Source organism: Rhinopithecus bieti, unplaced genomic scaffold (assembly GCF_001698545.2).
Source record: "Rhinopithecus bieti isolate Rb0 unplaced genomic scaffold, ASM169854v2 scaffold_36008, whole genome shotgun sequence".
NCBI lineage: Eukaryota > Metazoa > Chordata > Mammalia > Primates > Cercopithecidae > Rhinopithecus > Rhinopithecus bieti.
In genome coordinates this window covers 2883434-2910759 of record NW_016816204.1, presented here as the reverse complement: position 1 = coordinate 2910759, position 27326 = coordinate 2883434, and the positions used below count along the sequence as shown (strand labels likewise).

General features: G+C 53.4%; 1 protein-coding gene across 1 annotated transcript in view; it reads left to right on the top strand.

The window, feature by feature from the left end:
• The window catches only part of LOC108516852 (cadherin-23), a 421574-nt gene that overhangs the window by 280637 nt on the left and 113611 nt on the right, over window positions 1-27326 (top strand). Inside the window, exons 15-22 of the mRNA XM_017854517.1 lie at window positions 5356-5420; window positions 8002-8239; window positions 9911-10016; window positions 13000-13127; window positions 17932-18004; window positions 20125-20241; window positions 23796-23908; window positions 25064-25171. Coding sequence (XP_017710006.1) covers window positions 5356-5420; window positions 8002-8239; window positions 9911-10016; window positions 13000-13127; window positions 17932-18004; window positions 20125-20241; window positions 23796-23908; window positions 25064-25171 — 948 coding nt within the window. The remainder of the gene's footprint in view (window positions 1-5355; window positions 5421-8001; window positions 8240-9910; window positions 10017-12999; window positions 13128-17931; window positions 18005-20124; window positions 20242-23795; window positions 23909-25063; window positions 25172-27326) is intronic.

The following is a 27326-nucleotide window of genomic DNA, read 5'->3' as shown; positions in this document are numbered from 1 at the left end:
AAAAAAAAAAAAAAAAAAAAAAAAAAAAAGAACACTAAGCCCAACCAGACTGTGGACAACCTTGACACTAGGGTCTGAAATTAATTCAGCAGATCATAGGGAGCCATTGAAGGATTTTGAGCAGAGAAGGATGATAATTTTAGCTACTGGCTTTGACTTTTTGCCCCTGGGCCTCTTATGAGAACCTTGACAAGTAGTAAAATGCACTAGTGTGTACCTCTGAGTGCCAGCCAGAGCCGGGGGGAGCCATTAGATGGCAATGGAGACACAGAGGCGCCAGAGGGAGGAGCCTGGAGCACAGCTGAGGTGCTCACCTGGAGCCTTGGTTTGGCATCTTTTTTTTTTTTTCTTTTTTTGACAGGGTCTCACTCTGTCACCCAGGTTGGAGTGCAGTGGTGCAATCTTGGTTCACTGCAACCTCCGCTTCCCAGGTTCAAGCGATTCTCCTGCCTCAGCCTCCTGAGTAGCTGGGACTACAGGCAACTGCCACCATGACTGGCTAATTTTTCTATTTTTAATAGAGATGGGGTTTCACCATGTTGACCAGGCTGGTCTTGAACTCCTGACCTCAAGTGACCCATCCACCTCAGCCTCCCAAACCAAAGTGCTGGGATTACAGGCGTGAGCCACCATGCCTGGCCTTTGATTTGGCATTTCTTAGGTACAATATGAAAGTGGCCAGCTGGGCCATCCCCTTCCCCGATCCCTGTCGCCATCTGGCTGGCCTGTGAGACCCTGGAAGTCACTCTGCAGGGAGACAGACATGCTCATTCCTAGAACATCGCAGGGAAGAGGGTGTTTGTAGCAGGAAGAGGAAATTTTGTTCTCTATACTTAGGCCCTTGGCACTCCTCAAACCCTCCTTCCTAAAATGGGCCCCAAGGGTCACGGTCTGTCTGCCACTTCATTTGTCTGTTGGACTTTTAGTTGGTAAGCCACAAGCAAGTCTGGCTTGGGAGGAGGTTGTTTAAAAGGTGCCATGACAAACAGTCACTTAACACCACTGCGCCTCTGTTTCCTCACTTGGAAAAGTGGGTGGGAGGTAATAACAGTACTTACCTGTGGAGATCTGGTCAAAATTAAATTCATACATCGGTATGTGTCATGAGAAGGTGGATGTAGTTGTAGTTATAGGTGACAGAGACAGACTTACCTTTCCTGGGCTGCCTTTATGTCCGGGCCCTGTACTAGGCCCTGGGCACATGTGGACCCCATGACCCCACGCTGCTTCTGGGAGCCACGTCCTGGTTGGGGGAGACACGCGTTAGCCTCAGCTTCAGTGCCTCAGTGTGATCAGGGCTGGGAATGCTGAGTGAGTGCAGGGAGGAGCCCTAACTTTGCCTTGGGGGTCAGGGAGGGCAGAAGAGTGTGAGCCAGGCAGGAGAGGGAGGGATGCCGTCCAAGTGGAGGGGTCAGAGCCAGGTCCTGGGAGCTGCACGTGCTCCAGTCTGGGTCAGAAATGAGGCTAGACATTCAGGGCCGACACGGTGTGTAGGAGGGGAGGGGTTTTCCTTCGAGCGCAGATCTACCGCCTCCTTCCGGGCCCAGGGCCCCTGACAGGCCCTGCTGCAGCCTAGTGCTGGCCCCACACCTGACAAGGCCCAAGGTCAGTGCTGCTGCCTTCACCCTGGCAGGGGCAAGGAGCAGCTTTTCATCTAGTTCGGGTTCCTACATTTGAAAAATGAAAGCTCTCCCTCTCCTCCTCACCCAGGCATACATATTTCACATGGTCATTAGGTGGTGGCACTGAAGAACTCACAAATCTTCCCTGGTCAGCATCGGCAGCCTGGGCGGGCAGTGAGAGGCCCTGGGGACAAGGGTCACCGTGGGAGCCATGGCTGTGCCCAGTTCAACGTGGGCAGGGGAGGGCAAGCCTTGCAAGGGTTGGGGGTGTGAAGCCAGCTTCTGCTCTAAGACAATCCAGTCCTGTCTCCTGGGGCTCATCACCTAATTTCCTTGGGCCTCAGCGGCTCCAGGCCCCAGGGGGAAGGGGATGGGACGCAGGCACCTCACACATCCTTTCCGTCCTGACAATCCAGAGCAATTTTGTGGGGCACCCAGATCTGAAGGGCTCATCGCCAGGTCTCAGGGGCAGCATGGCCCCATGACCCAGGCCCCTCCCTTCCTGCACACCCCACTTTCTGCTTCTCAGCTGCTGTCCTCCGCCTCCTAGCCTGCTGTCTCTCCTCTACTTCCCTTTCCCTTTTCCTTCTACCATTTGCTTCTCTTCTGTCCCCTTTCTTCTGAGTCCTGCCTTCTTTATCTTCACCCCAGTCTCTCTGCCCCTTCCCTATTTTCTCTGCACCACCCCCTTCTTATTCATTTTTCAGTCATTTAAGAAGCATCTACTGCATGCCAGGCACCGTCTGTGCTGTGCAGTGAGCACCACAGGTGACTTCCCCAAAGTCCTTCCCCAAACCCTTTTCCTTTGACAAAGGCAAATGATGGGGGCCAAGGAGGTATGGTTTGGTCACACAGTGACCTGGAACTGAGGTCTCCACACCACAGTGACCCCTCGCCAAGGGGCTCAATGGCATGGCAGTCAGATCTTCCCGAGACCAAGCTGCAGTTATAACAGTCCAAAAAGACCATGCATTGATGACCATGATTGTCAGTGGAACCTGGGGGTGGGAAGGGCTCTGGGATTCCTCCCGCTCCCCTTCTCCTCCGTCCCTGTAAAGTAAGGATAAATCTGGGGTTGCTTTGGGCAGTGTGGTCTCCTCTTGCCTGGAATAACCAGGCTCCCTTCCTTCTGAGAACAAGCACTCGTCTTGGCTCAGAGGCAATAACTGATGGAGGGCAAGGGCATGGCTAGATGGCACAGGATTCAAATCCAGCACTGTTCTTTCTCTAGCTGTGAAGCCTTGAGTGAATGATGTACTGTCTCGATGCCTCAGTTTCCCCATCTGTAAATTAGAGGTGGTGCTGATAATAGTACCTACCTCACAGGGCTGTTGTGAAGGTGAAGGGGTTGTAGGTAGAAAGCGTGCAGGAGCCAGCAGTGGCTGCTGTTGTCGTGAGGAATGGTGCAGGCAGTGGGAGAGGCCCCGTCTGGGAGCCAGTCCTGGGTTGGAGGGTGGTGACATGGCTCAGTGCCTTCCTTTCACTTGTTCAGCACACACCCCCTGAAAACCTGTGAGGAGCTCTGAGCCTGGGTGGGATGGTGGTGGGGACAGAGGTCTGCACAGTCTGTAGGAGCGTAAGCTGTGGGGATATTGAATGGAAATCCGGCACAAGAGGCAGTCCTATACAAGCTGGCAGCCCAGAGCCCCCAGAAATGGCATCTTTCTGTATAGCCAAGTTTTCTGGATAACTAAGATCTTAACCCTTTGGGTATAAACTTTTTTTCATTTCATTCATTTGGGATAGAAATATATTTTTCACTTATCTGCCTTCCTGAACTGAATATACTAAACACAAATTAGCTTTTCCTTGAAAATTCAGGCTTATCATAAAGAACATAGAATTTACTGGATTTCATAGAATCCAGGAACTTTAAAAGGAACCTCAAAAAATATTGAGCACAAAGGGATCAAAACATATTTTTAGCCGTGAGGGCTTTATCCACTTACAATCTTACAGAGATACCTTAAATACAAAACAGATGCAAGTGGACCCCAAAGTCAGTCTGAGGCCTTTCCCTACGGGCATCTGGTGGCAGGCAGCAGTTTGCCCAGCTCTAGGGCAGTGGCCTGGGAAGAGAGCAGAGGTCACATCTAGAACAGCACTTTGCATGGATTATGTGTTTCATAAGTAACTACTGAATGAACAAATGATGTCATTTAGCCTGCACTGTGGATTAGAACCATGTCAGGGACAATATAGAAGCCAATGTTCCCAGCCACAAAGCCAAACCCCTACTAGAACTTCAGGTCGGGGGAGATGGAGGAGGGCCTCACTGGGATGGCCACAGAGAATGAACACCAGGTGGGGGTGGAGAGGCCAGTTTCTGTCCCACTCTGCTTCTGACCTGCTCCTAAGCCAGACTGGCAGCAGGCTTTCACCAGGCCTCATTGAGGTCTGAGCCTCCATTGTGTGACCTGTGAGACAGATGGAAATGTTTGTCTCCCTACCACATGGACAGCTGTGAGGGGAAAACGAAGCCATAGTAAACCTGGATGTTCTTTGAAAATGTAAAAGGTATGACAGCCATGCAGGCTGCCACCATCATTGTCCTTGTCATCAGCATAAGGCTGGCCTCTCTCCTGTCTATCTCTTTTGACCATAAGTGATGCCAGCCTGGACCAGCCCAGTCAAAGGAAGTCTCAATTAGCCAGGCACAGCGGCTGATCCCTGTAGTCCCAGCTACTCAGGAGGCCACAGTGGGAGGATCCCTTGAGCCCAGCAGTTGGAGGCCAACTTGGGCAACATAGAGAGACCCATTTCTAAAAAAAAAAAGAAAAAAGAAAAAAGAAAAAAAAGAGAGAGAGCGATCTCAGTGAACTCACAAACCAAATCAAGGGTGGGGAAGGGATGTCAGATCAGATTCAGGATTCTAAGACTACCAGAATTTGGCCTTCTCTTCTCCTAGCTCTCCTGAGGTCTGGGTGCATCTTCATCCTCCCCAAACATGCAGCAGCTCTCAGTTCATGTCTCCCCTGCCTAACTCTCTGAGGAAAGCTTTTATCCCCAGCAACGCAATAGGAAGAGTCCCCAGAGGATTCTGATGGACCCAGCTGTGGTCAAGGGCCATTCCCAGGCCAGTCCCTGTGGTCAGGGACAGGCAGGCAGTTCCCAGTCAGGCCTTTTGTGCAAGCAGAGAGAGGAGCCAGAGGAGACGGGTGGAGAGGGTGGCAGAGTGTTTCTAAAAGTGAAGGCCACTGGGCAGATAGGTCTGCCCTATGCATGCAATGGATTTGAAAGAATTTCCAGGGTCAAAGAAGGGAGGGACCAGAGGGCTTCCCCCAATGGCTAGCACATCTGACTTGGAGGCTTTAAGGACTGTGGGAGAAAAACCAGAAGAACCCAGCAGATGGCTGACACCAACCTTCGTTTGTGATACTGTCAAAACCACAGGCTGTGATCCCAGGCCATGGGTCCACGGTCTCTCTCCCAAGCTCTCGGAGCATCTGCAGAGAAGAGGCTTGCCCCGCCTGGAGGGGGCATGAGCCCCCATGAGCCCAGAAGGAGTGGCTTCACTCAGTTAGAGATGCCTGGTAGACCAGTCCTGTAGAACTGCGCCTTCCAGTATAAATTTAAACAGCCAGTAGCGGCCTGCGGCATCCTTACTGAACAGCATGGTTCTAGAAAATTCCACCTGGGCCAAAGGAGACATGCGAGAGGAATACGGATTTCCTGTGGACCTGAAACCTCAGCTGGACCTGGCAGTAATGACTTCTTGTTCTCACCGTTGCAGGCAACAGACAATGATGCAGGCACCTTTGGGGAAGTCAACTATTTCTTCAGTGATGACCCAGACAGGTGAGACTCTGCCCACAGTCCCTCAGGTCCCTCCGCATTGGTCCTTGGCCCTCCCCAGACTCATGAGATCTGGGAACTTTTCAGTGCCCAGGGAGGGAGGTGCTGGGCCCTGTGGCTAGAGCACTGGACTGGAAGTTGGAGCCCATGGACACTGTGGCTGATTTGACCCTGATTGTGGCACAGCCTTGGTCAAGTCTCCTCGACTCTCTGAGGCACAGCTTATCTGACCCTCAAAAGATAGCCTTTAGCTTTGGGAATGGATCCATTGTGTCTCTGAGAGGCTTTGAAGTACTAGCGACTGCATACCACCATCACCACCACCACCACCGCCGCCGCCGCCGCCGCCGCCGCTGCCGCCGCCAGCCGCAGCAACTACGTGTCAGGCTCATCAAGGCCAGGGGCTTTACACGCATTGTCTCATGTCATCCTGTCAGTGAAATGACAGAGGAACTCAGTGCTAGGCACTTTTATCATCCCCACTTTACAGGTGAGGAAAGTGCAACACAGAGAGGCTAAGTCACTTGTCCAAAGTCACACAGCTGTAAGTGCCATGGTCAGGCTTCTGCATGTGACCTTCACCACTAGGCTACACAGCCTGCCCCAGGAGGGCTCTCAATGTGCAGCAGCCCATAGGTGGGTTACTCACCTCCCTGCCTGACACATGCCAGCCTTGCCCCATCACTCCTCATGGTAACATGGTCCAGGCTTGGTTTTGGGCCTTGTCTTCAATTAATCCAAGCCAAAGGGCAGCCTTCTCACTTTTTTTGTTTGTTTGTTTGTTTTTGAAACAGTGTCTCGCTCTGTTGCCCAGACTGGAGTTTTATGGCACAATCTTGGCTCACTGCAACCTCCGCCTCCTAGGTTCAAGCAATTCTCCTGCCTCAGCCTCCTGAGTAGCTGCGATTACAGGCACCCACCACCACACCTGGTTAATTTTTGTATTTTTAGTAGAGATGGGATTTCACCATGTTGGCCAGGCTGGTCTCGAACTCCTGACCTCAGGTGATCCACCCACCTCGGCCTCCCAAGTGCTGGGATTACAGGCATGAGCCACTGCGCCCAGCCCCCTCTCACTTTTAACATGCTCAAAGGCCACGTGTCTGATGCATCGGGAAGCCCAGTGGAATGAGTGAGGTGGTGGGTGTCAACTTGAATGACTGACCCCGACTATCTGTGAGAAGGATCAAGAAAAGATAGGGAAGGAGCTGGATGCAGTGGCTCATGCCTGTAATCCCAGCAGTTTGGGAGGCCGAGGTGGGTGGATTACCTGAGGTCAGGAGTTCAAGACCAGCCTGGCCAACATGATGAAACCCTATCTCTACTAAAAATACAAAAATTAGCTGGGCGTGGTGGCAGGTGCCTCTAGTCCCAGCTACTTGGGAGGCTGAGGCAGGAGACTGGTTTGAACCTAGGAGGCAGAGGTTGCAATGAGCTGAGATTGCACCACTGTACTCCAGCCTGGGGACAGAGTGAAACCCTGTCTCAAAAAAGAAGAAGAGACAAGGAGATTGTTAGGGGCATCTGGCCATTCTCTGTCACTCAGTGATGGGGGCCTCAAATGGGAGGAAGGCACCAACACGGCTAAGTGCACAGGAAACCCTTTCCCCAGGGGACCCATGTTCATGTAGCCTTATCCTGGTCATCTTGGATGGTCTCACCTCTTCCCGTCTTCTGGGCCTGAAACTTTCCTCACTCCGAGCCAGAACCTTCCAGGCTTGGTGGTTGGCAGTTGTGGTCAGAGCACACAGATGTCAACTGACGTCTCAGATGAGGCTCCTGAGGGGACATTTAGAGGACGTAGTTGGAGGGGTTGTCTTGTCGTACCTTTTTTTTTTTTTTTTTTTTTTTTGAGACGGAGTCTCGCTCTGTTGCCCAGGCTGGAGTGCAGTGGCCGGATCTCAGCTCACTGCAAGCTCCGCCTCCCGGGTTCACGCCATTCTCCTGCCTCAGCCTCCTGAGTAGCTGGGACTACAGGCGCCCGCCACCTCGCCCGGCTAGTTTTTTGTATATTTTAGTAGAGACGGGGTTTCACCATGTTAGCTAGGATGGTCTCGATCTCCTGACCTCGTGATCCGCCCCTCTCGGCCTCCCAAAGTGCTGGGATTACAGGCTTGAGCCACCGCGCCCGGCCCTTGCCGTACCTTTCTACTACCCAGGAGATGTGTACCAACCTTCCGCTCAAGGCTCATCTCCTCAAAGTCAAGGGGCAGCTCCTAAAAGAGGACCAACCACCCTGCCCTTCACCAGCTGCTTTCTGCCCATTCCTAGCATGCTGGTGCATCTAAATTTCTGCAATAGGTAGGAACTCCTGTTCACAGCAGGAGGGTTGTTCTGCCTGGTTTCCTCCTTGCTTAAATCAGGCGACTCCTCCTGCCCACCTCGTGTGATCCTGATCCCTGCCCCCACCCACTGCCTTTAGAAATAGCAGCTCTTCTCAGGGCAAGTGAAAGGGAAGGCAGATTTCAGACTTCATTTATTTCTGTTTGTCACTCTGGGCAAAGACAGGTTGGGAAATGCCGGCCCCATCAAGCCTGTTTTAAACCACGGTGTTCCCTCCCTCCATCCTCCCGGCCTGGCACAGGTTCTCGCTGGACAAGGACACGGGACTCATCATGCTGATTGCCAGGCTGGACTATGAGCTCATCCAGCGCTTCACCCTGACGATCATTGCCCGGGACGGGGGTGGTGAGGAGACCACAGGCCGGGTCAGGATCAATGTGTTGGATGTCAACGACAACGTGCCCACCTTCCAGAAAGATGCTTATGTGGGTGCTCTGCGGGAGAACGAGCCTTCTGTCACACAGCTGGTGCGGCTCCGGGTAAGGTGCCAGGGAGCCCTGCACTCCTGCCATTCATCTTACTCTTCCCCCTGTACTTGCTTGCTTGCTTCTTTTTTGTTTTTTGTTGTTTTGAGACAGGGTCTCACTCTTTCACCCAGGCTGCAGTGCAGTGGTACAATCAGAGTTCACTGCAGCCCCAAACTCCTGGGCTCAAGCAATCCTCCTGTCTCTGCCTCCTTAGCAGCTGGGACTACAGGCTTGAGCCACCGTGCCTAGCCTGTGCTTTCTTCTTGACCAACCCCTCGGGAACCCACTGCAAGAGGGGCTGACCTCCCATCCACAAAGAATGCTGCACAGATTTGAGAGTCAAATTCTGAGTCTGTGTTGGGCCTTCTATGAGCAACACCTGATGTCCTTGGTACTAAGTGGGGCTTTATATGTCTCAGCTTAAATATTAGGTCAGAATTAGCAAAAGATCCCCCTCCCCACCCATCCGCCACCATCTCCCTTAGCAAGGGCATTGAGTGGGGAGCACTTCCTTGTGTCAGGACCCCCTCCAAGCCCTTTAATGACTGACTAGAATCAGGAAGTGCTGCAGCTGGAAGGAGCTACAGAGACCATGGAGTGCAACCCCATTTTACAGAAGGGAAACCCGGAGGGGAGACGCTTGCCCATGAAGACATAGTTAGTACAGTATCAGAGCCAGGTCTAGTCCTGGAATGCTGTTCTCCAAGTGCTTCCTGCAATAAGTCCCCACTTGGCTTCAGTGACCTTTAACCAGAGACTTTTAAATGTCCCCCCTTCCCCATGCTGCCTACCCAAAGGGATGGGACCCAGAGCCTCCATTTGGAGCTTGTTTTCGAAGCAGGCAGGGATGAAGGCAAGGCCGGAAGGGTGGGCACAGGGGATACCTAGAAGAACAGACCATGTGCCCGTCCAGCCTGGCCATGGCCCCCCATACAACCTTGTCCTGCCGTGCCCTCCCTGCTCAGCTCCAGGTATACCCTGAGTAATGGGGACCACTGGAGGCTCTAGAGTGAGGGACGACCTGGAAAGAAGCTCAGAGAAGACAGTCAAGGGGAAGAGGGATCCCTGGCCCCACTCCAGGTGCCTTCTTTTCTCCTTGCTTTCCTGTAATATGCATGGATTAGACACCCACTGTGGCCAAACGCTGGGTTGGCCTGTAGGTATGCAGCAGCAATCAAGAAACAAGGTTCCTGCTCACATGAAACTGATGGTCTAAGCGAGGGAGGCAGAAATTAGATAAGAAATTACCACTGGGTGTAAGGGGACCAATGAGATAAGGGGACCCAAGGGCCCTAACTGGGTCCAGGAGTCACGGAGGGCGTCTGCAGGTGGGGGTGTTCCAGCTGGGGTTGGGGGTGGGAAGTAATTGTGTCTCAGCCTCTGGGAAGGCCAGGCCTCCGCATTCTTCCTGGGCATCCTACCTACCCTCTAGATTCCCCAGGCTGCCTCCACAGGCAGCACATGGAGGGGAGCAGGGCGTCTGCTGGGAGCCAGAGTGTGGCCTCTAGTTGAAGCACAAGGGGTGCCTCCTGGGGTCCTGGGCCAGGACAAGACCCAAGGCTGGATCACCCAAAAAAGGAGCTGTCAGCAGGGTCAGCCTTCCCCTCCCTCCCAGCTGCCCACCCTCTTTTGGTCCCCAGCCTCCTGCAGGCTCACGGCTCTTGTCTGCCCTCTTCCTTCCAGGCAACAGATGAAGACTCCCCTCCCAACAACCAGATCACCTACAGCATTGTCAGTGCGTCTGCCTTTGGCAGCTACTTTGACATCAGCCTGTACGAGGGCTATGGAGGTAGGTGTGGGGCAGAACTCGGGGCCCAGCCAGGAGGAGGGCTGGGGGGCTCTCTGCACTCACACCTCCCTTGTGCGGGTGGGGCGGGCACCCCGTGTCTCCCTGACACCCTGGGCTACTCAGGAAGCTGCCCCAAACACCTAGGGCTGGAGTGGGATGTGGCCTGAGTCGCCCTTCCATAGGATCAACATCTGTGTCTCTCATCAGCGGGATCTCTCTTTGGTTGTCAGGCCATGGCCAGCCCTGCAATCGAGCCAGAAGTGTGATGGTAACAGAATCTCTGGGGCTCTCTGTTTCTTACCAAGGCTGCGGGCAGGTCCGTGGGATGGAAGCTCGTTAGCCAAGCCTCCCTACCCTTTGGGCGGCCCTGTGGGGCCAGGCACTCTGCACCATGCCCTGCTGCCTACTGTGGTTCCCCATCCCTGGAGCCCTGGCAGGAAATAGCAGCAGCAACCTCAAGCTCCAAGATCCCAAGAGAGACTACTTTGTTTTTCAGACGAGGCAGCTAAGGCCCAGAGACGGAGCAACTTGCCTGAGCTCACCCAGCAAAGCTGCTGAGCTTGGCACCAAGTCCCTGTGTGGTCTGGCCCTTGGTTGCCTTGCGAGCCTCAACTCTCAGCAGCCCTTGCCCCACCAGAGTCCAGCCTCTTCCAACACTTTGACACTTGTCTCCCCTTACTGGTGGTCACTCCCATGTCTTTGCAAAGTGTGTTCCTTTTGACAGGAAAGTGCTACCTCCTTGCCCCTTGGTCCTGCCTCCCTTTGGCTGTCCAGTGTGTAGCCCCTGGCTAGCTTTAAGGGCTCATTTAACACTTCCTCCTCTGGGAAGCTTCTCTGATTTCTGGAGCCAGGGTTAGGTGCCCCCCAGGGCAGAAGGGATCGATGTGCATTGAATGACTCTGGGTCCAGTGCTCACTCCTCCCACTGCCCCACAGTTAGTTGAGAGAAATGCCATTGTAGAAATTGTGGTTCTGACCAGCGAGGTGGCTCAGGCCTGTAATCCCAGCAGTTTGGGAGGCTGAGGCCAGTAGATCAATTGAGGTCAGGAGTTCGAGACCAGACTGGCCAACATGGCGAAACCCTGTCTCTACTAAAAATACAAAACTTGGCCAGGCGTGGTGGTGTGCACCTGTAATCCCAGCTACTTGGGAGGCTGAGGCAGGAGAATCACTTGAATCTGGGAGGCAGAGGGTGCAGTGAACCCAGGTCGCGCCACTGCACTCCAGCCTGGTGACAGAGCGAGACTCCGTCTCAAAAAAAAAAAAAAAAAAAAACAAAGAAAACAAATTGCATTCTTTATGAAATCTACATCCATCTTTCTCTTTCTTTCTTTCTTTCTTTCTTTTCTTTCTTTCTCTCTCTTTTTTTTTTTTTTGACAGCGTTTTACTCTGTCACCCCAGGTGGGAGTGCAGTGGCTCTATCTCGGCTCATTGCAACCTCCGCCTCTGCCTCCTGGGTTCGTATGATTCTCCTGCCTCAGCCTCCAGAGTAGCTGGGATTACAGGTGTGCCACCACACCCAGCTAATTTTTGTATTTTTAGTAGAGATGGGATTTTGCTAATGCTGGCCAGGCTGGTCTTGAACTCCTGACCTCAAGCCATCTGGCCACCTCAGCCTCCCAAAGTGCTGGAATTACAGGTGTGAGCCACCGTGCCCGGCCCATCCCTCTTTCAAAAACTTAAAAGTTCCATGCTTCTGCCTGCCCCATACCTCATCCTCCTCTCAAGTAGAAGAATCCCCCTTAGATTTTATATTACCAAAGCAATAATCTTGTTTCCCTTTTCCAAATAGAAAGTTGTAATTTAATATTGTTGTAATGCCTTCTAAGACCTCCCATGCCCCCCACTCCCAAGCCAATATGCCTTCCCTCCCCATTTGAGAATCAATGGCTTAGCACAAACAAGTACTAATGGAGAGACTTCAGGCATGTGCAGTGGTGGGGATATTTCAGGGCAGAGGCATCTATCTTAGCTCCCTGCAGATCCTGCCTCTCAGCCTGGGTCTACCTTTGGCATTAGGGTTCTTCACCTACCTCTAAACAGACTTCTGTTGAAGGCAAGGTCTGCAGCACCTAACCCTGAGTACCTCCCCATAGGGTCTAAACAGTGCCCAGAGTAGGTGACTGGATGGGCATGAAGAACCCATAGCATAAAGTGGGGAGGAAATGGAGGGAAGAGAAGAGAGAGAGAGACGCCAGGGGCAGTTGGCTCTTTAATCGTAGCACTTGGGGAGGCCAAGGCGGGAGGATTGCTTGAAGCAGAAGTTCGAGACCAGCCTAGGCAACACAGCCAGACTCTGCTTCTGCGAAGAAAACTTCATAAATAAAAATAAATAAAGGAGAAGTGAGGGAAGAAGATTAGAGAAATAGGGCTAGAGGAGACCGAGGAGGGTCCTGCCTTCTGCACCCCACTGCCTGGTCCTCCCTGGCATCCCCAATGCTGGGCAACACCTGGGGAACTCTGTGCTTACCTGGAGAGAGGAGTAGTGACAGGGAGGGCTATAGGGCCCGAGGCATGACCCTGTCCCCCGAGCAGCTTCCAGACTGATGAGGGAGAATCCATCAAGTGCCGGATGAGTGAGTGAGACAGACAGACAGACAAGCAGGCAGGAGTGCCTACTAAGAAAGAGCCTGGGCTCTGGATTCAGCCAAACCTGGGCTCATCTCCCCACTCTATTAAGTTGAGAGCTGTGTGACCTTGGGCAAGTTACTGAACGTCTCTGAGCGTGGTTTCTTCATCTGTAAAAGGGGGGCTTACATTACCACCAAACCGGCTATCACCTCATGGGCTCCACACAGGGTCTGACACACTTTAGGCAGTCAGGAAATCTCAGTCGAGATGGTGAGGCTCCAGGTGTTCAGAAAACAAGCCAGAGCTGGCCCGGGCCATGCCAGCCATACCTTCTTTGCCCAAAGGGGACCCTGGCTGGACGGGCATCTCAAGTCTGCTTACAGAGGGATCTGGCCTGTTCCTGTCATTTCAGTGATCAGCGTCAGTCGCCCCCTGGATTATGAACAGATATCCAATGGGCTGATTTATCTGACAGTCATGGCCAAGGATGCTGGCAACCCCCCTCTCAACAGCACTGTCCCTGTCACCATCGAGGTATTTGTAAGTACCCAGGGCCACTGGCCTTGCCCTTCCAGGAGCTGGGAGTCAGGTGAGGAGGAAATGTCGTGGGCTTCCTTCATTTATGGCTGCGTTCTGTGAAGAACAGAATTACTGGAAGGTCATCTTCTCCCTTCGCTCTCTCTCCCTATCCCACTCTTCTTTTTTTTTCTTCCCTTTTCCACTCCTCTGAAGATCTAAAGGGGTCTGAAACCAAGCCACAGTTTGTCTGACATGAATATCAAGCACACCTTAGTGCTTTCTGTGTCTGAAATTATCAGTTGCTGAATCCATCTCCACGCTGGTTCATTTGCCCCATGCCACACCGGGATGCAGAGTGTGGTATGACAGTAGGTCCAATGGGCCCCTCCGCATGGAGACCTCCCCGCACACACCTGTGCACGCACTGCCTGCCCCCTCCCCATCTGTGGGAGACAGCGAATGCATGTAGATGGAAGAGTTAGTGCATTATCGGCTCCGGGAGGATTAGATCAGATTGTCAGGTTCGGAGATGCGCTGTGATTTGACATGAGCTCAGGAAAATCTCCCCCTGGAGCAGGCATGCTGGAGAGCCTTCCTGTCACAGCCAGCTTCACCAGCAGCCTCTGCCACTGCCCCACACCCGGCCTTAACAAGCTTTCTTCTCAACCTGAGGCTGAAGCTCCAGGGCCAGCTCCCAAGTGGAAAGGCCCTTGTCTGGGCCAGGGCCCCTATTTGCTTGCTGAATAGGATGGAGCTGGAATGATGGGAAAGTCAATGTGATGCCTGACGGGGGAGCCTCCCAGGTGGCCACGTGGGAGCGGAATTTAGGGGTGACCAGGAGAGTGAGGCTCTACAGAACCAGGATAGCAAAGGGAAGGGCAGAGAGTTGGGGCCTTGCTTCTGGAGTCCTTATGCCTGGCACCTCAGGCTTCAGGGAGTGTCCGGGGAAGGAGGACAGGGACCAGGAGATCTTCAGAAGCCTTAAAACTGGCCTGGGCCAGGCGCAGTGGCTCATGCCTGTAATCCCAGTACTTTGGGAGGCTAAAGTGATCACAAGGACAGGAGTTCGAGACTAGCCTGGCCAACATGGTGAAACTCCGTCTCTACTAAAAATACAAAAATTAGACAGATGTGGTGGCGGGTACCTGTCATCCCAGTTACTCAGGAGGCTGAGGCAGGAGAATCATTTGAACCCTGGAGGCAGAGGTTGCAGTGAGCCGAGATCGCGCCATTGCACTCCAGCCTGGGCAACAAGAGCAAAACTCCATCTCGAGGAAATAAAAAAACAAAAACAAAAACCACCTGACTCAAACCTGTAACCTCCCACCTAGAAACACCGAGGGTAGGGAACAAGAATGCATCCCCTGGCAGTCATGACCATGGGCTGGCACTCTTTACCCCATGGCCCGACCCTGACCACATCACCCAAACCTGGCCTTAGTTTCCCAGACTTGACCACAGCCCCCAAGCCTCCTCTAATCCTAGCTACAGTCACAACCCTGACCAACCCACCCGTTGCTTTCAACCAGCCAGATGCTGCTCTGCACAATGAGGCAGTGAATTCTGTACTGGGACCCCAGTAGGACAAGAAGGTGAATGTGTATCCTGCTCCACTCCCCAAGAAGACACCAAGTGGAAAGAGGGGTGTGGCTGTGGAGGCATATGGGTCTGAAACCTGGCATATGGGTCTGCTACCCTCTTGCTGTGTGACCTGGGTCTCTGAAACAACATCCTCATCTGCAAAATGGGGATAATTGCGGTACCTGCCTCATGATATTTTTGTGAGGATGAAATGGGATTGTGCAGGTGGCACCTGGCACCTGGAATGTTGGCTGTCATTACAGCCAATAAGACAGCCATGCATAACAGCAGCCACACCCATGCCTCAGCCTGTCACTACTGCAAATGGGAGTTCCCATGAGTGGGCTGAGGCAGAGAGGGAGCTGTTCAGGCTTTGGGGAATGTATGCTGGAGAGGGTAAGAGTAAGGGAGGTCTAGGGAAATAAGTTAAAGTGTTCTGGCTAGCCCGGGGCTGGACAGGCCTAAGTAGCCAAATGGAAATTAAACTGTGCTGAGCTCCAGCAATGTGCCAGGTCCTTTCACATGACCCAGTCCCTTTCAGTCCCACTTTACAGATGGGGAGGCTGAGGCTCCAGGAGGACCCAGGGTCACCAGTGCCTTTCTTCACCTTTCTTCCTTACTGGCAGAGCTGGGACTTGAACCCTGACCTGAATGACTCCCATGTTGACATTCTTTCCACCACAGCCACAGGCCTGGAAACTTGGTCATCCCTATCCACATATGACTGAGATCAGAGCTTCTCAAAGTTCCCTGGGCCCTAGAATTCCCTGGGGATTTCATGAAAAGGCAGATTCCTATTTAGTGGGTCTGAGGCAGGGCTAGGGATTCTGTGTGTCCTCCCAGCTCCCAGGTGATGTGGATGCTTCTGGTCAGGGGACCACACTTTGAGGAGCAAGGCCTTCAGAGACCCACCCTCATGAGATTTTGAAACCCGAGCTCTGCCCCAAACCCCAGACCTGTCCCAACCTGTAGCTCAGCTAAAGCAGGGACCGAAGCATCTCGTTGTGCCTCAGCCCCCCTCAAAGGGACCAGAGCACGCAGAGAGAGGAAGGCGAAGGGACTGAACTCCCTTTTTGCCCCTGCAAACAAAAGTGTGATCCGCAGCCTCTCTCCTTGAGACCACAGAGGAGGTGGGTGGGGGTAAGAATCCACCTCACTTTGCACTTGGCAAGCCAGGGTGTGCCTTGGCATGGAACTACAGTGGCCTAGTAGAAGGGACCCCATTTTCAAATTCCCTCAAAGGCATCCCAGGGACCAGCAGGGGCCCTGCACTTCCCTTCAGAGTGCACCCTAACCCTGGGGCAACCGGAGAGTCTGGCAACAAAGACAGGTGCCACCTTGCTGTGAGTGAACATTGTCTGTCAAGCAGGGCCTCTGGATGGCACAGTCACTTGTGTCTGAGGACCACACTTGAAAAGGTCACCGCCTTCAGGCTGATTTTGCATGTGGCTGGTTTTTAAGTAGCTGTCACTCGACTAAGTGGCCTCCTCCCTCCACAAAAAGGATTTTCTCCCAACTGGAATTTAAAAACCCACAGCAATGAAGTCGTGGATGGCAGCATTTCCTGCACAGGTTGGGGGTGAGGGACAGGCAGATGGAAACCACAGGGCTCCAGGAGGAGGAGGGGCCGGAGGGGCCAGGTGATTCTTTTTCATCCACTGCTTGTTGGTTTTTAATAAAGAAGTCAAACTCGGTTTGTAGATTTCCCATTAGGGGACAATAAGCTTTTGTAGAGCGAGCCGCTGAATTAGAACTAATAGCAAATGCAGCGCCAAGATCCAGGGAAATATCACCGCTAATAAGTTTCTGCCTCATGCTCTGTCACTGACATTCTCCGCACCGTTTCGTGCAGCCAGGCAGAAGCTTAAATGTATAAGTATATGGGGCACTCACACCCGCACCAGGGACGGGGAAGATGCCCAGGCATGCAGCTGGGGCATTGGACATCAGGGGAATCCTGAGACTACTGGGTATCTGGGGAGACGGGCAGGTCAGCGTGAGCCAGGGTGCCATCCAGAACCAAGGGGCAGATTGGAGAAAGAGAGGATCACTCCTTTCTGGGCACCCACAATCTTAGCAGGCTGAGATTCTCTGATGTCCCAAGGGGTGTGCAGCCAGATAGCATGCCCCCATCTTTCATGGCTACTCCATCAGCAGGGACTCCAGCAAAGGGGGCTTCGTACAGGATCCTCTCCCTCGAAGAGCCCTCAGTTCCAAGAGAAGCCAGGCCCTGTCATGGAACCCCTATTTGCACTAGCAAACAAACAGGAACTGCCGAAGACTGTAGCGTAAAGACTGCCCAACAGTGCCGGGACTCAGCCTGACTCCTGAGCTCTGCAATGGACTCTTGGGAAAGGGGAGAAGGTCATGAGTCAAGTGGGCTGGGGAGGCTTCCTCCAAGAAGGAAGCAGGGAGGAATTCTTGTTGGGGGATTGCAATTATTGTCCAGTGAGGATAAGAGTATTAAAGGGCAGGAAAGCCTCTTCTAATTGAAGAGGAAGGGCCGCGGTGTGGAGGAGTTGGGTGATGCGTAGGAGAAGGCAGAAGCTGCCCACCCCACCCTGCCAGGCTCAGCCCCTCAGCCAAACACTGTCCTCTGGCCACTGGCAAAGGCTGGGCTAGAAGAGCTATTGCTTTAGAACTGACAGGGGTGGGGCTCTGGGCCAGGGGTGGCCCAGGGGCTGGAAGAGTCGTTGTTCTTGTGTGCAAGGAGGAGTCTAGCTGTACCTGCCAGCAGCCAGCCCAGGGCCAGAGTTTGGGCTCTGGGAACCCCCTGACCCTGACCTGCCCCCGCATACTTCAGTATCTTTGGGTAGAGTCTTAGAAGCTTTTGTCATCATCCTGGTGGACCTACATAGGGGTCCAAGTGGGCATTCTCAGCATGGGAGCTGGGGGTGTGAGTGCTGGAGTGAGCTTGGGGCTCAGCTGGAGGACCAGCGGGGAGGCTGGGGAGCTGGCAGCTGTTGGCAGTCCTAGCTGCTGCCGGCACACTCCGTCTCCCTGGGCCTCCCCATCCCTTCCTGAGGCCTACATGTTTCCCCAGGGCTGGTCCTACCTCCTAGAACTGTAGCCTGCCAGAGGGTTACCTGACTCCCTGTGACACCTCACCTGGCTCTGGTTATACGGAGAGTCCAGAGCTCTTTAGTGCCAGCCTGGCCTAGCCTAACTCCTTGGTGCCCACCTTAGACATCCGGCCAGCCCACCTGCCTCCCTGGCTCCTGCAACCTGTCTGTTTTCCTTCCAGGATGAGAATGACAACCCTCCCACCTTCAGCAAGCCCGCCTACTTTGTCTCCGTGGTGGAGAACATCATGGCAGGTACAGGCTTAGGTCGGGGGGTGGGGGGCACATGAAGGTAGTCAGCCAGCAGTCACGGCACCCAGGATGTACAGACCCCGGCTCTGCACACAAATTCTGAGAGGTCCATGGCCTTCTCTTTCCCCGGCCAAGCTCCTTGACAAATCGGGGAGCCTTTGGAGACATCTAGTTACCTGCCAGCTAACAGCTAATTACAGAGCACCTACTATGTGCAGGTGCTGTGCTGGGCACTTGGTTCATGCTCTCCTTTAACTATAGTCTAGTGGAGAAAGAATAATGATCCATGATTAATTAAGCAATCTTGATTAAACAGTCCCAAGTGTGCAGAGGGCTCTGAGACTACAGCACTGCGAGGCAGGTCCCAGGGGCCGTGATTTCAGAGAAGTGGCCTTACAGCATGGCATGTGTTCCTATGTGAGGATGCGATTGAGAGGCTAATCTCTGGGCCAGGCTCAGGTTGCAGGGCTCACTTGCAGACCCAGCACCACCAGCTCTACATTCAGGTTCCAAGGGATCTGTTCTGCCCTCAGGGCCGGCTGGCAGCTTCGCCCTTACCCTCAGAGCAAATGATCCCAGCAAGGAAAACACCCATGTCAGGAACTGCTGCAGTGGCTGAAGGAGATGGGAAGGCTGGAGTCAAGGACAATAGAGTCAGAGATGCTGGAGTCATGGATGGTGGAGTCAGGGACATTCGAGTTAGAGACACTGGAGTCAGGGATGGTAGAGCCAGGGATGGTGGAGTCAGGGATGGTGGCGCCAGGGGTGGTGGAGTCAGGGGTGGTGGAGTCAGGGGTGGTGGAACCAGGGATGGTGGAGCCTGTGGTGGTGGAGCCAGTGATGGTGAAGTCAGGGTTGGTGGAGTCAGGGGTGGTGGAGTCAGGGATAGTGGAGTCAGAACTAGTCTTCCCTGACACCACAAGCCCTTCTAAAGAGAACCTCTGGGTACCACTCTGGCAGCTGACAATGAGCTGGGTGGGTGCTGGGCTGTACCCAGCCTACCCTTCCTGTCCTAGTCAGGCATCGCCTGGAGAATGTCACTGCTAAAGAGCCACCCCCAGCACTCCCTGCCATCCCTGGGGACTCTGTCAAGGAGAGGCCTTCACTATGGCACTTAGATCTCTTCAGGGTTATGTTAGGGCTCATGTGCCTGTCCTCCTGCTCAAGGCAGACCTGAGGGTCATATTTGAGGACCCAGGACTACAGGGCCACAATGACCTGCCTGGCCCCTTGCCTCTCGGGACTGCTGATTCATCTGCTGGATGGTCACCACCAGCCCTGCAGCCCAGTGGAGCTCCCTGTGGGGCTCAGCCTGTGGCCTCCATGCTTTATCCCTCAGGATCCCAGCAGCAAACCCACAAGTTAGATGGTATCTTTAGACCCGGTCCCAGGGGAGGAAATGATGCTCAGGCAGGTGAAGGCGCCTGCAGAGGCCCTGCGGGTTCCAGTCTTGGGTGTGGAGATTCCAGGAGCCTGTGCACCGGACCTCCTCGCCACTTGGCCAGAGCTGGTAGTTGGGTGGCAGGAGGGGCTGGAGCCAGCAGCCCTGGTGGGCACAGCTTCAGGACAAGCTGCTCTCAGGGTCTGGACAGAGTGGCTGGAAAAGCTAATCCCTTGAGTCAGGATTTCACGGAACTGGAAATAAAGGTGAAGGCCTTAACTGAACCTTAAGGAGAAAATAAAAACCCTTATAAATTCCCCTGTGAATGAGATAAAACTAGACTAAAATTGAATATAGTAAATGTAGAATAATTTAATATGGAGCTTCATGTCTTTTGACTCCAAGTAAAAGCTGGCCAATCTGAGTGTATTTAATATGGTGTCCAGCCAGGCAGGGGCAGGGGAGACAGGAAGACACCAGAGGGCCCAGTCCATCCCTAAGCATCTCATGGAGCCTCATCCCCACCCAGCCCAGCGATCTGGGCTCCAACAACAGTGATTGAGCCACCCTCATCCCTGGGGTGTCCCAACAGGCAGGCCTCCCACCTCCCTGAGAGCTGGTCACTGGGAGGGTCCCATGTCCTCCTCTTGGGCCAGCACAAATGCTGCTCCCAGGGCTGGGGCCATGAGCTCAGGGGCTCAGGGTGAGCAGCACCCCCTGCCCCCACCTTTTCCCCCTGAAGGAGCCACGGTGCTGTTCTTAAATGCCACGGACCTGGACCGCTCTCGGGAGTACGGCCAGGAGTCCATCATCTACTCCTTGGAAGGCTCCGCCCAGTTTCGGATCAACGCCCGCTCAGGTGAGCCCCCGACATTGGCCAAGCACCCTGGTCCTCCACACCCTGAGGCTGACCGTCCATACCCGGACCCAGAACCAGCCGCTGGGTCCGGGTCTCCTTCCTTTCAATTTTGAGCAGGCCAACTTTGAGCACCGGTGTAATCCCTGAAATATTAATTTGAGTGTGATTACTGATCTTACCCAAAAAATCACAACGTGAATTGATCCAGGGAAGGATGTCTTTCAATGGTGAAGAGTTGTGTTATGTTTTAAATGTGTTTCATCTTAAAAACAGCTGGTTAACACATCCCTTTTCAGGAACACCTTTATTAAAGCCTCAGTGTCCCCCTCCCTCAGCTCCTGACCTCATTCTTAAAGCCTGGCTCCTCTTCCTACACAGATGCGTGCCTCAGTTTCCCCAGCTGTAAGATGAGGAAGATCATGTTAGGGCTGCTGTGTGGATTAAATGATGTATAACAGGGAGCACACTTTGAATAGTCCCCGGCACACAATAAGTGCTAGAAATATTACTATCGTTATTCTCTTTTGTTTATTCACCTGTGAGCCCCCTGCCCCAAGCTCCCGGCTCAGCCCATGTAACTCTCTTCTTTCTTCTTCATCTCTCCATGTACATTCCTCAGTTTTCTCTCTTCCTTGAAGCTGGGAGAAAAAGTGGGCAGAAAGAAGCAGCAAGAGACCCAAGCTTTTCAGCCAGACCTGGGGAAGAATCTGGGACCTCTGTACATTCATTCATATGTTCATTCAGAAATTGGGGTGGGGGCTGCTCTGAGCCAGGTGCTGTGCCAGGTGCTGGGGTACAGGAAGGAATGAGACATGGCCCTGACCTCATGACGTTCCCAGTGGGAACGTCAGCTCAGTGGGCATGCAAGGCACCCCACTTCCAGTACCCATTTCTGTATGAGTTAAAGGAACTGTTGATGCTAAACAGCTACACCCTATCTCAGTGGCTTGAGACAATAGAAATTGGAATTCATATAGTCAACCCAGGCAGATGTTGAGTGACAGCCTTCCACATGATGATTCTGGGGCCCAGGCCCCTTCCATGTTGTGGCTCCAAGGTCACTGCTGAAGGGAAAAGAGAGCATGGGTTATCGGACTAGGAGGAGGTTATGGGCCAGGCCCTGCCTGGCAGTCACATCCAAGTAATAATTATCCCCTGGAAAGGAAGCAGGGATCTTTGGTGGACACTGGCCATCCCTGCTGCAGGTGGTCAGTGGCCCAGCAGAGCATTAGCTCTTCCTGCTATCCATCCCTCCGCGGTGGAAGTCAGCCTTCAATCCCTTTCTTGTACCCTTTTCCTGGAGGCTTGGGGAGCAGATGGCCAGTTCTGATGGGTACAAAGACTGAGGAAGGGGACCCAGGGCCCCCTTCCTCTTTTTCTATCTCTGAGAAAGTGAGGGCCTTCCTCTTTTCTCTCAGGAGCATCCCCCACAGTGAGCCCTCATTCCCAGGGGTCTCAGAGTAATGTCATGAATGAGTATGAACCACATGCCCAGCACTGTTCCCAGGGCTCTGAGCAGCAGCATCTCATTCTGCCCTCCTCACCTGTGAGGCAGGTACTAGCCTTATCACCATTTTCCAGATGAGGAAGCTGAGCCACTGGGGAGGTTAAGTAACCTGACTGAGGACTCACAGAGCATGAACTTCTGAATCCAGAATCCAAACATTAAAGTTTCCATTATATGAGTAGCTCCCTGACCTTTCAGCCACCCCTGCCCTTGCCTCCCCAGTCAGGGCTCCAGCTCCACCTGGGGCCTTTAATGACACAGACTTTTTCTTGCTGCCTTAACAAGACTTTGGCTCCAAAGGTGTAAGCATTTTCCTCTGAGCTCCTCGGTCAAATTAGCCAGGCCTGCCCCACAGAGGTGGCCTTAATTGGATCTAATTTCCCAGACAGGAGAGGCTATCTATCATGCCGACAAGTTCATGTTTAAAACTTTTTAGAGATTAATTTCTTCCTCGCCCTGCCAATTAATCGACACCACCCTGGCAGAGAATGTGGCTTGTTGGGCAGACCTTTGTGAGTCTTCCATTCCTGGCCTTAGCACCTAAGCTGCCCTGTCACCCACTCCCAGCTCCCTGCTCAGCCCTGCACAGACCAGAGGGCAAGCCAGCATGCCATGGAGGGAACTGTCAGGGTAGAAGCAGTCCTAAAGGCAATCTGGCCCAGCTGCCTTGCTTCATGGTGGAAAGAACCAAGCACAGAGAAGTTAAGCGACTTGTCCCAGGACACACAGCTCAGGCAATGGGGATAAAAAGATGGATAGCATACAGGCCCTGCCCGTGGGGAAAGCTCACAGTCCAGTGGAAGGAAACAGTCATTTTCTGTGTTGGGAGCCTCACCTAGAATTACTTTAACCTCACAACAGCTCTGCGTGGAAGTCACACTAATCTCCATTTTATAGATGAGAAAACTGAAGCTTCAAAAATTTAAAATTTTCCAAGCCCAAGCACCTGGGAAGGTCCATAATCAGAATTCAAATCCACGTCTCACATCCTCACCACATGGGCGCTCTCCCATGGCTGATGCAAGCTGGTGAATGGCCTGGCTGCAGTGACTGCTGAAGTCTGCTGGGACTGGCTCACCCTGCTCCCAAGAGCTAGCGAGGCTCTCAGCTGTGAACTCCATATTCAATACCATCAAGTTGGTAGCTTAAAATGGGCCCTGCTGGGGCTATTTACACCAAGGAAGTTGGAAAATGCCTTTCTTTTTTAATTTTGGGGAGCCAGTTGTCAAACATTTACCAGCACACCACTATCAGGGTGTGCTGGTAAATTTCAATTACACCAAAATACAAAGAAAGACCAAATACAGGTGAACAAAAAATTGTGTTTAATTGTTCAGATTTAGCACACTAAAAAAATTCGAGGCCATGTAATTATTATGCTGTTCACAATGTAATTAGGAAATTGTTTTATAACTATTAATTATCAATGCACGATAAGGCTGGATAGGTTGAACTGTCCAGTAATGAGTCATAAGTTAGAACGTGTGTGAACACCTGGTGTTTTTCTTTCCTGTCATTGTATTTCTGTGACTATATAAATAAACAGCGCCTGGCACTGTTCTAAGATTTCCATGATCTTAATTCAATTAACCCCATGACAGCTCTATGAGGTAGGTCCTATTATCGTTCCCTTTGAGCCCTGTGAGGAAACTGAGGCACAGAGGATTAAAGTACCTAGCTCCAGGTGATAAAGCCAGTAAGATAATGTCAAAAGTCTAAACAGGTGATCTGTGACTGAGCTCAAGGCCTAATGGCCCTCCTGCCCTGTTCTCCAGCCCCTACCCCAAGAATCAGCCTAGATTTTCCCACATCTGCAAATATTTCCTCCCTGTGGGGTTACGTCATCCAGCTCTGGGGAGCTGGCTTCCAGGACACGGGAGCTCTCCTGTCTCCCACTGTGATAAGCACCATCTCAGGAACACATCCAGGCTGCCAGATCATGGTCGCCTGCTAACATTTCTCGTGCACGTTCTCACTCTCTCTCCTTCCCTCGCTCTCCCCCTGGCCCACCCAAACCCTCTCACGCACCCACTTCTCTCTCTGGCAGGGGAAATCACCACCACGTCTCTGCTTGACCGAGAGACCAAGTCTGAATACATCCTGATTGTTCGCGCAGTGGACGGGGGTGTGGGCCACAACCAGAAAACTGGCATCGCCACCGTGAGTGTGCTCCCCTCCCATGCCCCAGTTCCCCCTCGCCAGCCAGGCTGCTGCTCCCCGCTTGTACCTCTGGACCGCCGTGTCCTCAGCCTGTGTGAGGCTTTGTGAGAGTGAGCAAGGGGGCAAAAATGAAGTCAGCAGCGGCAGAGGTCAGTCCCCGGGGCCACCACGGCTGTGGGGAAGAAAGGCATCACCACCAGGAATGGAGGGCCCTTGGGAGGAGCAAAATGAAATACTTTCTCTCCTGCCCCTAAACATCCAGGAGGGCAGGTGGCAGAAGGCATGAGCCCTATAAGCCTCTCCGTGCCTTGGCACCTGCCAACAGAGCAGAAGCAGGCATTCCTGTGAGGAAGAGCAGCTCAGAGCAGGAAGCAGGGCCCTGGAGGGTTCCTGGGGGCTTGTTCTTCCCCGACTGATGTGCCCCAGAGAGTAGAAAGCTAGAGGAACGAAATGTGGGGGCCTTGAATGAGCTCTCGGCTGCAGAAGTGAAGGGGGAAGTGAGAAGCGCTCTGTGAGAGAGGAAGCGGGAGGACCAGCTGATAGTCACTCCAGCCACCTCCCCAATTTGTTCCCCATTCGGTTTCTTTGGCTCACCCTCAGAACGGTGGCCCTCACCCAGCCTGCAGCAGCCACCCCATCCTTACCCAGCCAGAGAGGCTGGAGATGGTATCGCGTGGCCAGGGATTTGGTGTGAAAATCCCCAATGCCCTACTCTGTCAAGGGAGGCCCCTGCTAACAGGAATCAGCCCTATAAATAATGTACCTGGTGGCAGGTGAGCAAAGAAATTGCTTGGCTTGTAGCTGAGATGGGGAAGCTCAAGGGATCCTATTAGATCCCCCACCCTGTCAGTCACCTTCAGCCAAGACTGGAGGCAGGGATGGGAGAAGTCCCAGATCACAGCAAGGATTTCAGGGATCATCACATCCATTCCACTGCCTCCTGATGGGACAACACTGGAACTCTCTCTCCTGAAGGGGCCTGGCTCCTTCCTGTCCTCCAAAGCCCAGGCCCTGCCCAAGGCTCCCAAGGTTGGTGGAGCTGGCGGAATTAATGCCAAGATGGCCCGTGGGCATCTGAGCATGTTTCCCCTGGCAGGCCCTGCCCTGGCCCATCTCAGCTGGGTGCGTCTCCCAGAGCTCCTTGTGGTTTCACAGGTAAACATCACCCTCCTGGACATCAACGACAACCACCCCACGTGGAAGGACGCACCCTACTACATCAACCTGGTGGAGATGACCCCTCCAGACTCTGACGTGACCACGGTAGGTGGTGGCAGAGCAGCAGAACCGCTAGGCGGCCCTTTCCAGGGGTGTGTGCCCCTCCCACCGCGATCCCAGGGGGCCTGCCCATATGGGGCTGGTGGACTCTGTGTCCCTCTGAGCTGGCTCTTGCAATAGAGTTCTAGTAGTTCTCCTGCATGGTGAAAGGCAGTCAGAGATCAAGGGAAAGCCCTCCAGTGTCAGTAGGCCTCAGGCTTTGTCAAAGGGAGCTTCAGGCAGCCCAGGGACAGTGGCAGGGGAGCTCTGGCCGGTTCCACTTGCGAGTCACACGTGCCCTTAGAGCCCAGGACTCTGGCCACCTGCTCTGGAGAGCTCCCACCCCTACACTGCACAAGCCCCAGCTCCACCCCAGCACCTCTCTTTCACTGCTGTGCCCTGCAGCTCCCCCACAGGCTGGCCTCCAGGGCTGCCCAGCAAGGATTTTGTTCACCTCAGGAATTTTCTGGCACAGGTTTGCCAGGTTTGCACAGGCCCCTGTGTGTGTTGTGTGCTCATGTGCAGGAATGTGCACAACTCAGGGTGCAGAGGGGAGACACAGCCAAAGCCAGGGCACCCACAGGGGAGACCAGAATCCTGGATAAACTGAGGAAGCCCAGGTCCCAGTCCCATACCATCTTCTCTGCTGGGAGATTCACGTTTTTCAGCCTTCTCCTCCACACCCTGTACACCACACGGCCTCACTTGGGGAGGCTTGTTCCCACAAGAACAGCCCCACTGCCACCCACCCAGCCCTGTGGGGGACCTGAATCCTGACAACTCACAGTAGCGCCATTGACTGAACAGCTGGGATGTGCCCTGAGCTTCACCTGACGGCTTCTCAGGAACTCTCTCCTCCTCACCATAATCTCACATGGCAGAGGGATTCTGCTGCCTTTGTACTGTGGAGGAGACAGACTTAGAGCTTGAAGGCTTGCCCAAGGTCCCAGAGCTTGTAAGGGGTGCAGTCGGGACTCGAACCCTGGTCTGACTTGGAGACAAGGGATTAGAAACCACCTGGCCCAGTCCTTATTCCTCTGGGAGGGGGCATCCACACACCGGCTGACAGCCAGTCAGTGAACATGTGGAAAGGAAGATAGGCATGACGGCCAATCCTTCCCTCCCTCTCTTTGTCCTTCCTTCCAGGTTGACCTCCTCTCCCATCCAGAGCCACTGCCAGGTACGGCTCTGGCAGTGGAATGGGCACAATGGAATAGGGCAGAGGTGAGGGATCTGGAGTCTGCGATTTTTCAAAGTCCCGTAGAGGAATTCCTTCCAGCCCAGGGCCAGATTTAGAAACCATTACCCTTGCCCTTTGACACAGCTCTCTAGGCTCTTTGGTGGGTGCTCTCTGCTGCCGCCTCACGGGCACTGCACTGCCCCAGGATAACCTTCTCCCCACCCCAGCCAGGGATTCCAAGAGTTGGGGCTGGATCTCACCTCTGAGTACCTTCTGGTCAACCCTCACCTTTCCCTTAGGTTTCTGGGAAATTCCTCCTAAAGGGAACTGAGGGGCAGATGAGGAAGGTTGCTCTGGGAGAAAGGGGCTGCATGGGACACCAGCCTGGATTGCCATTATCAAACAGTAGACCCAGCAGACAAGGAGTGGGTGTGCCAAGTGATGACTGTGCACAGCCTTGGACATCTGCAAGCTCTGGTCCCCACGCCCTTCACCAGGTCTCCTGCCCTCCGCAAGTCCTTCTGAGCCATGAGCAGGCACGGACAATGGACCAGGGGCCTGCTGCCCAGTGCCTCCTCATTTTCCAGAAAACCCACAAGCCATCAGGGAACGCCTGCTGCATACCAGGCCCCACGCTTGTCTGGCTAAGGTTACAGGAAGCAACATCAGGCCAGGTGCAGTGGCTCATGCCTGTAATCCCAACACTTTGGAGGCCAAGGCAGGCAGTTCGCTTGAGCCCAGGAGTTCGAGACGAGCATGGGCAACATAGTAAGACCCCCCCCCAACTCCCCGTTTATAAAAAAAAAAATTTAAGTAGCCAGATGTGGTGGTGCATCCCTGTGGTCCCAGATACTCAGGAGACTAAGGCAAGAGAATGTTTGAGCCTGGTAGATTGAAGCTGCAGTGAGCCAAGATCACACCACTGCACTCCAGCCTGAGTGACAGAGTGAGACCCTGTCTCAAAAAAAAAAAAAAAAAAAT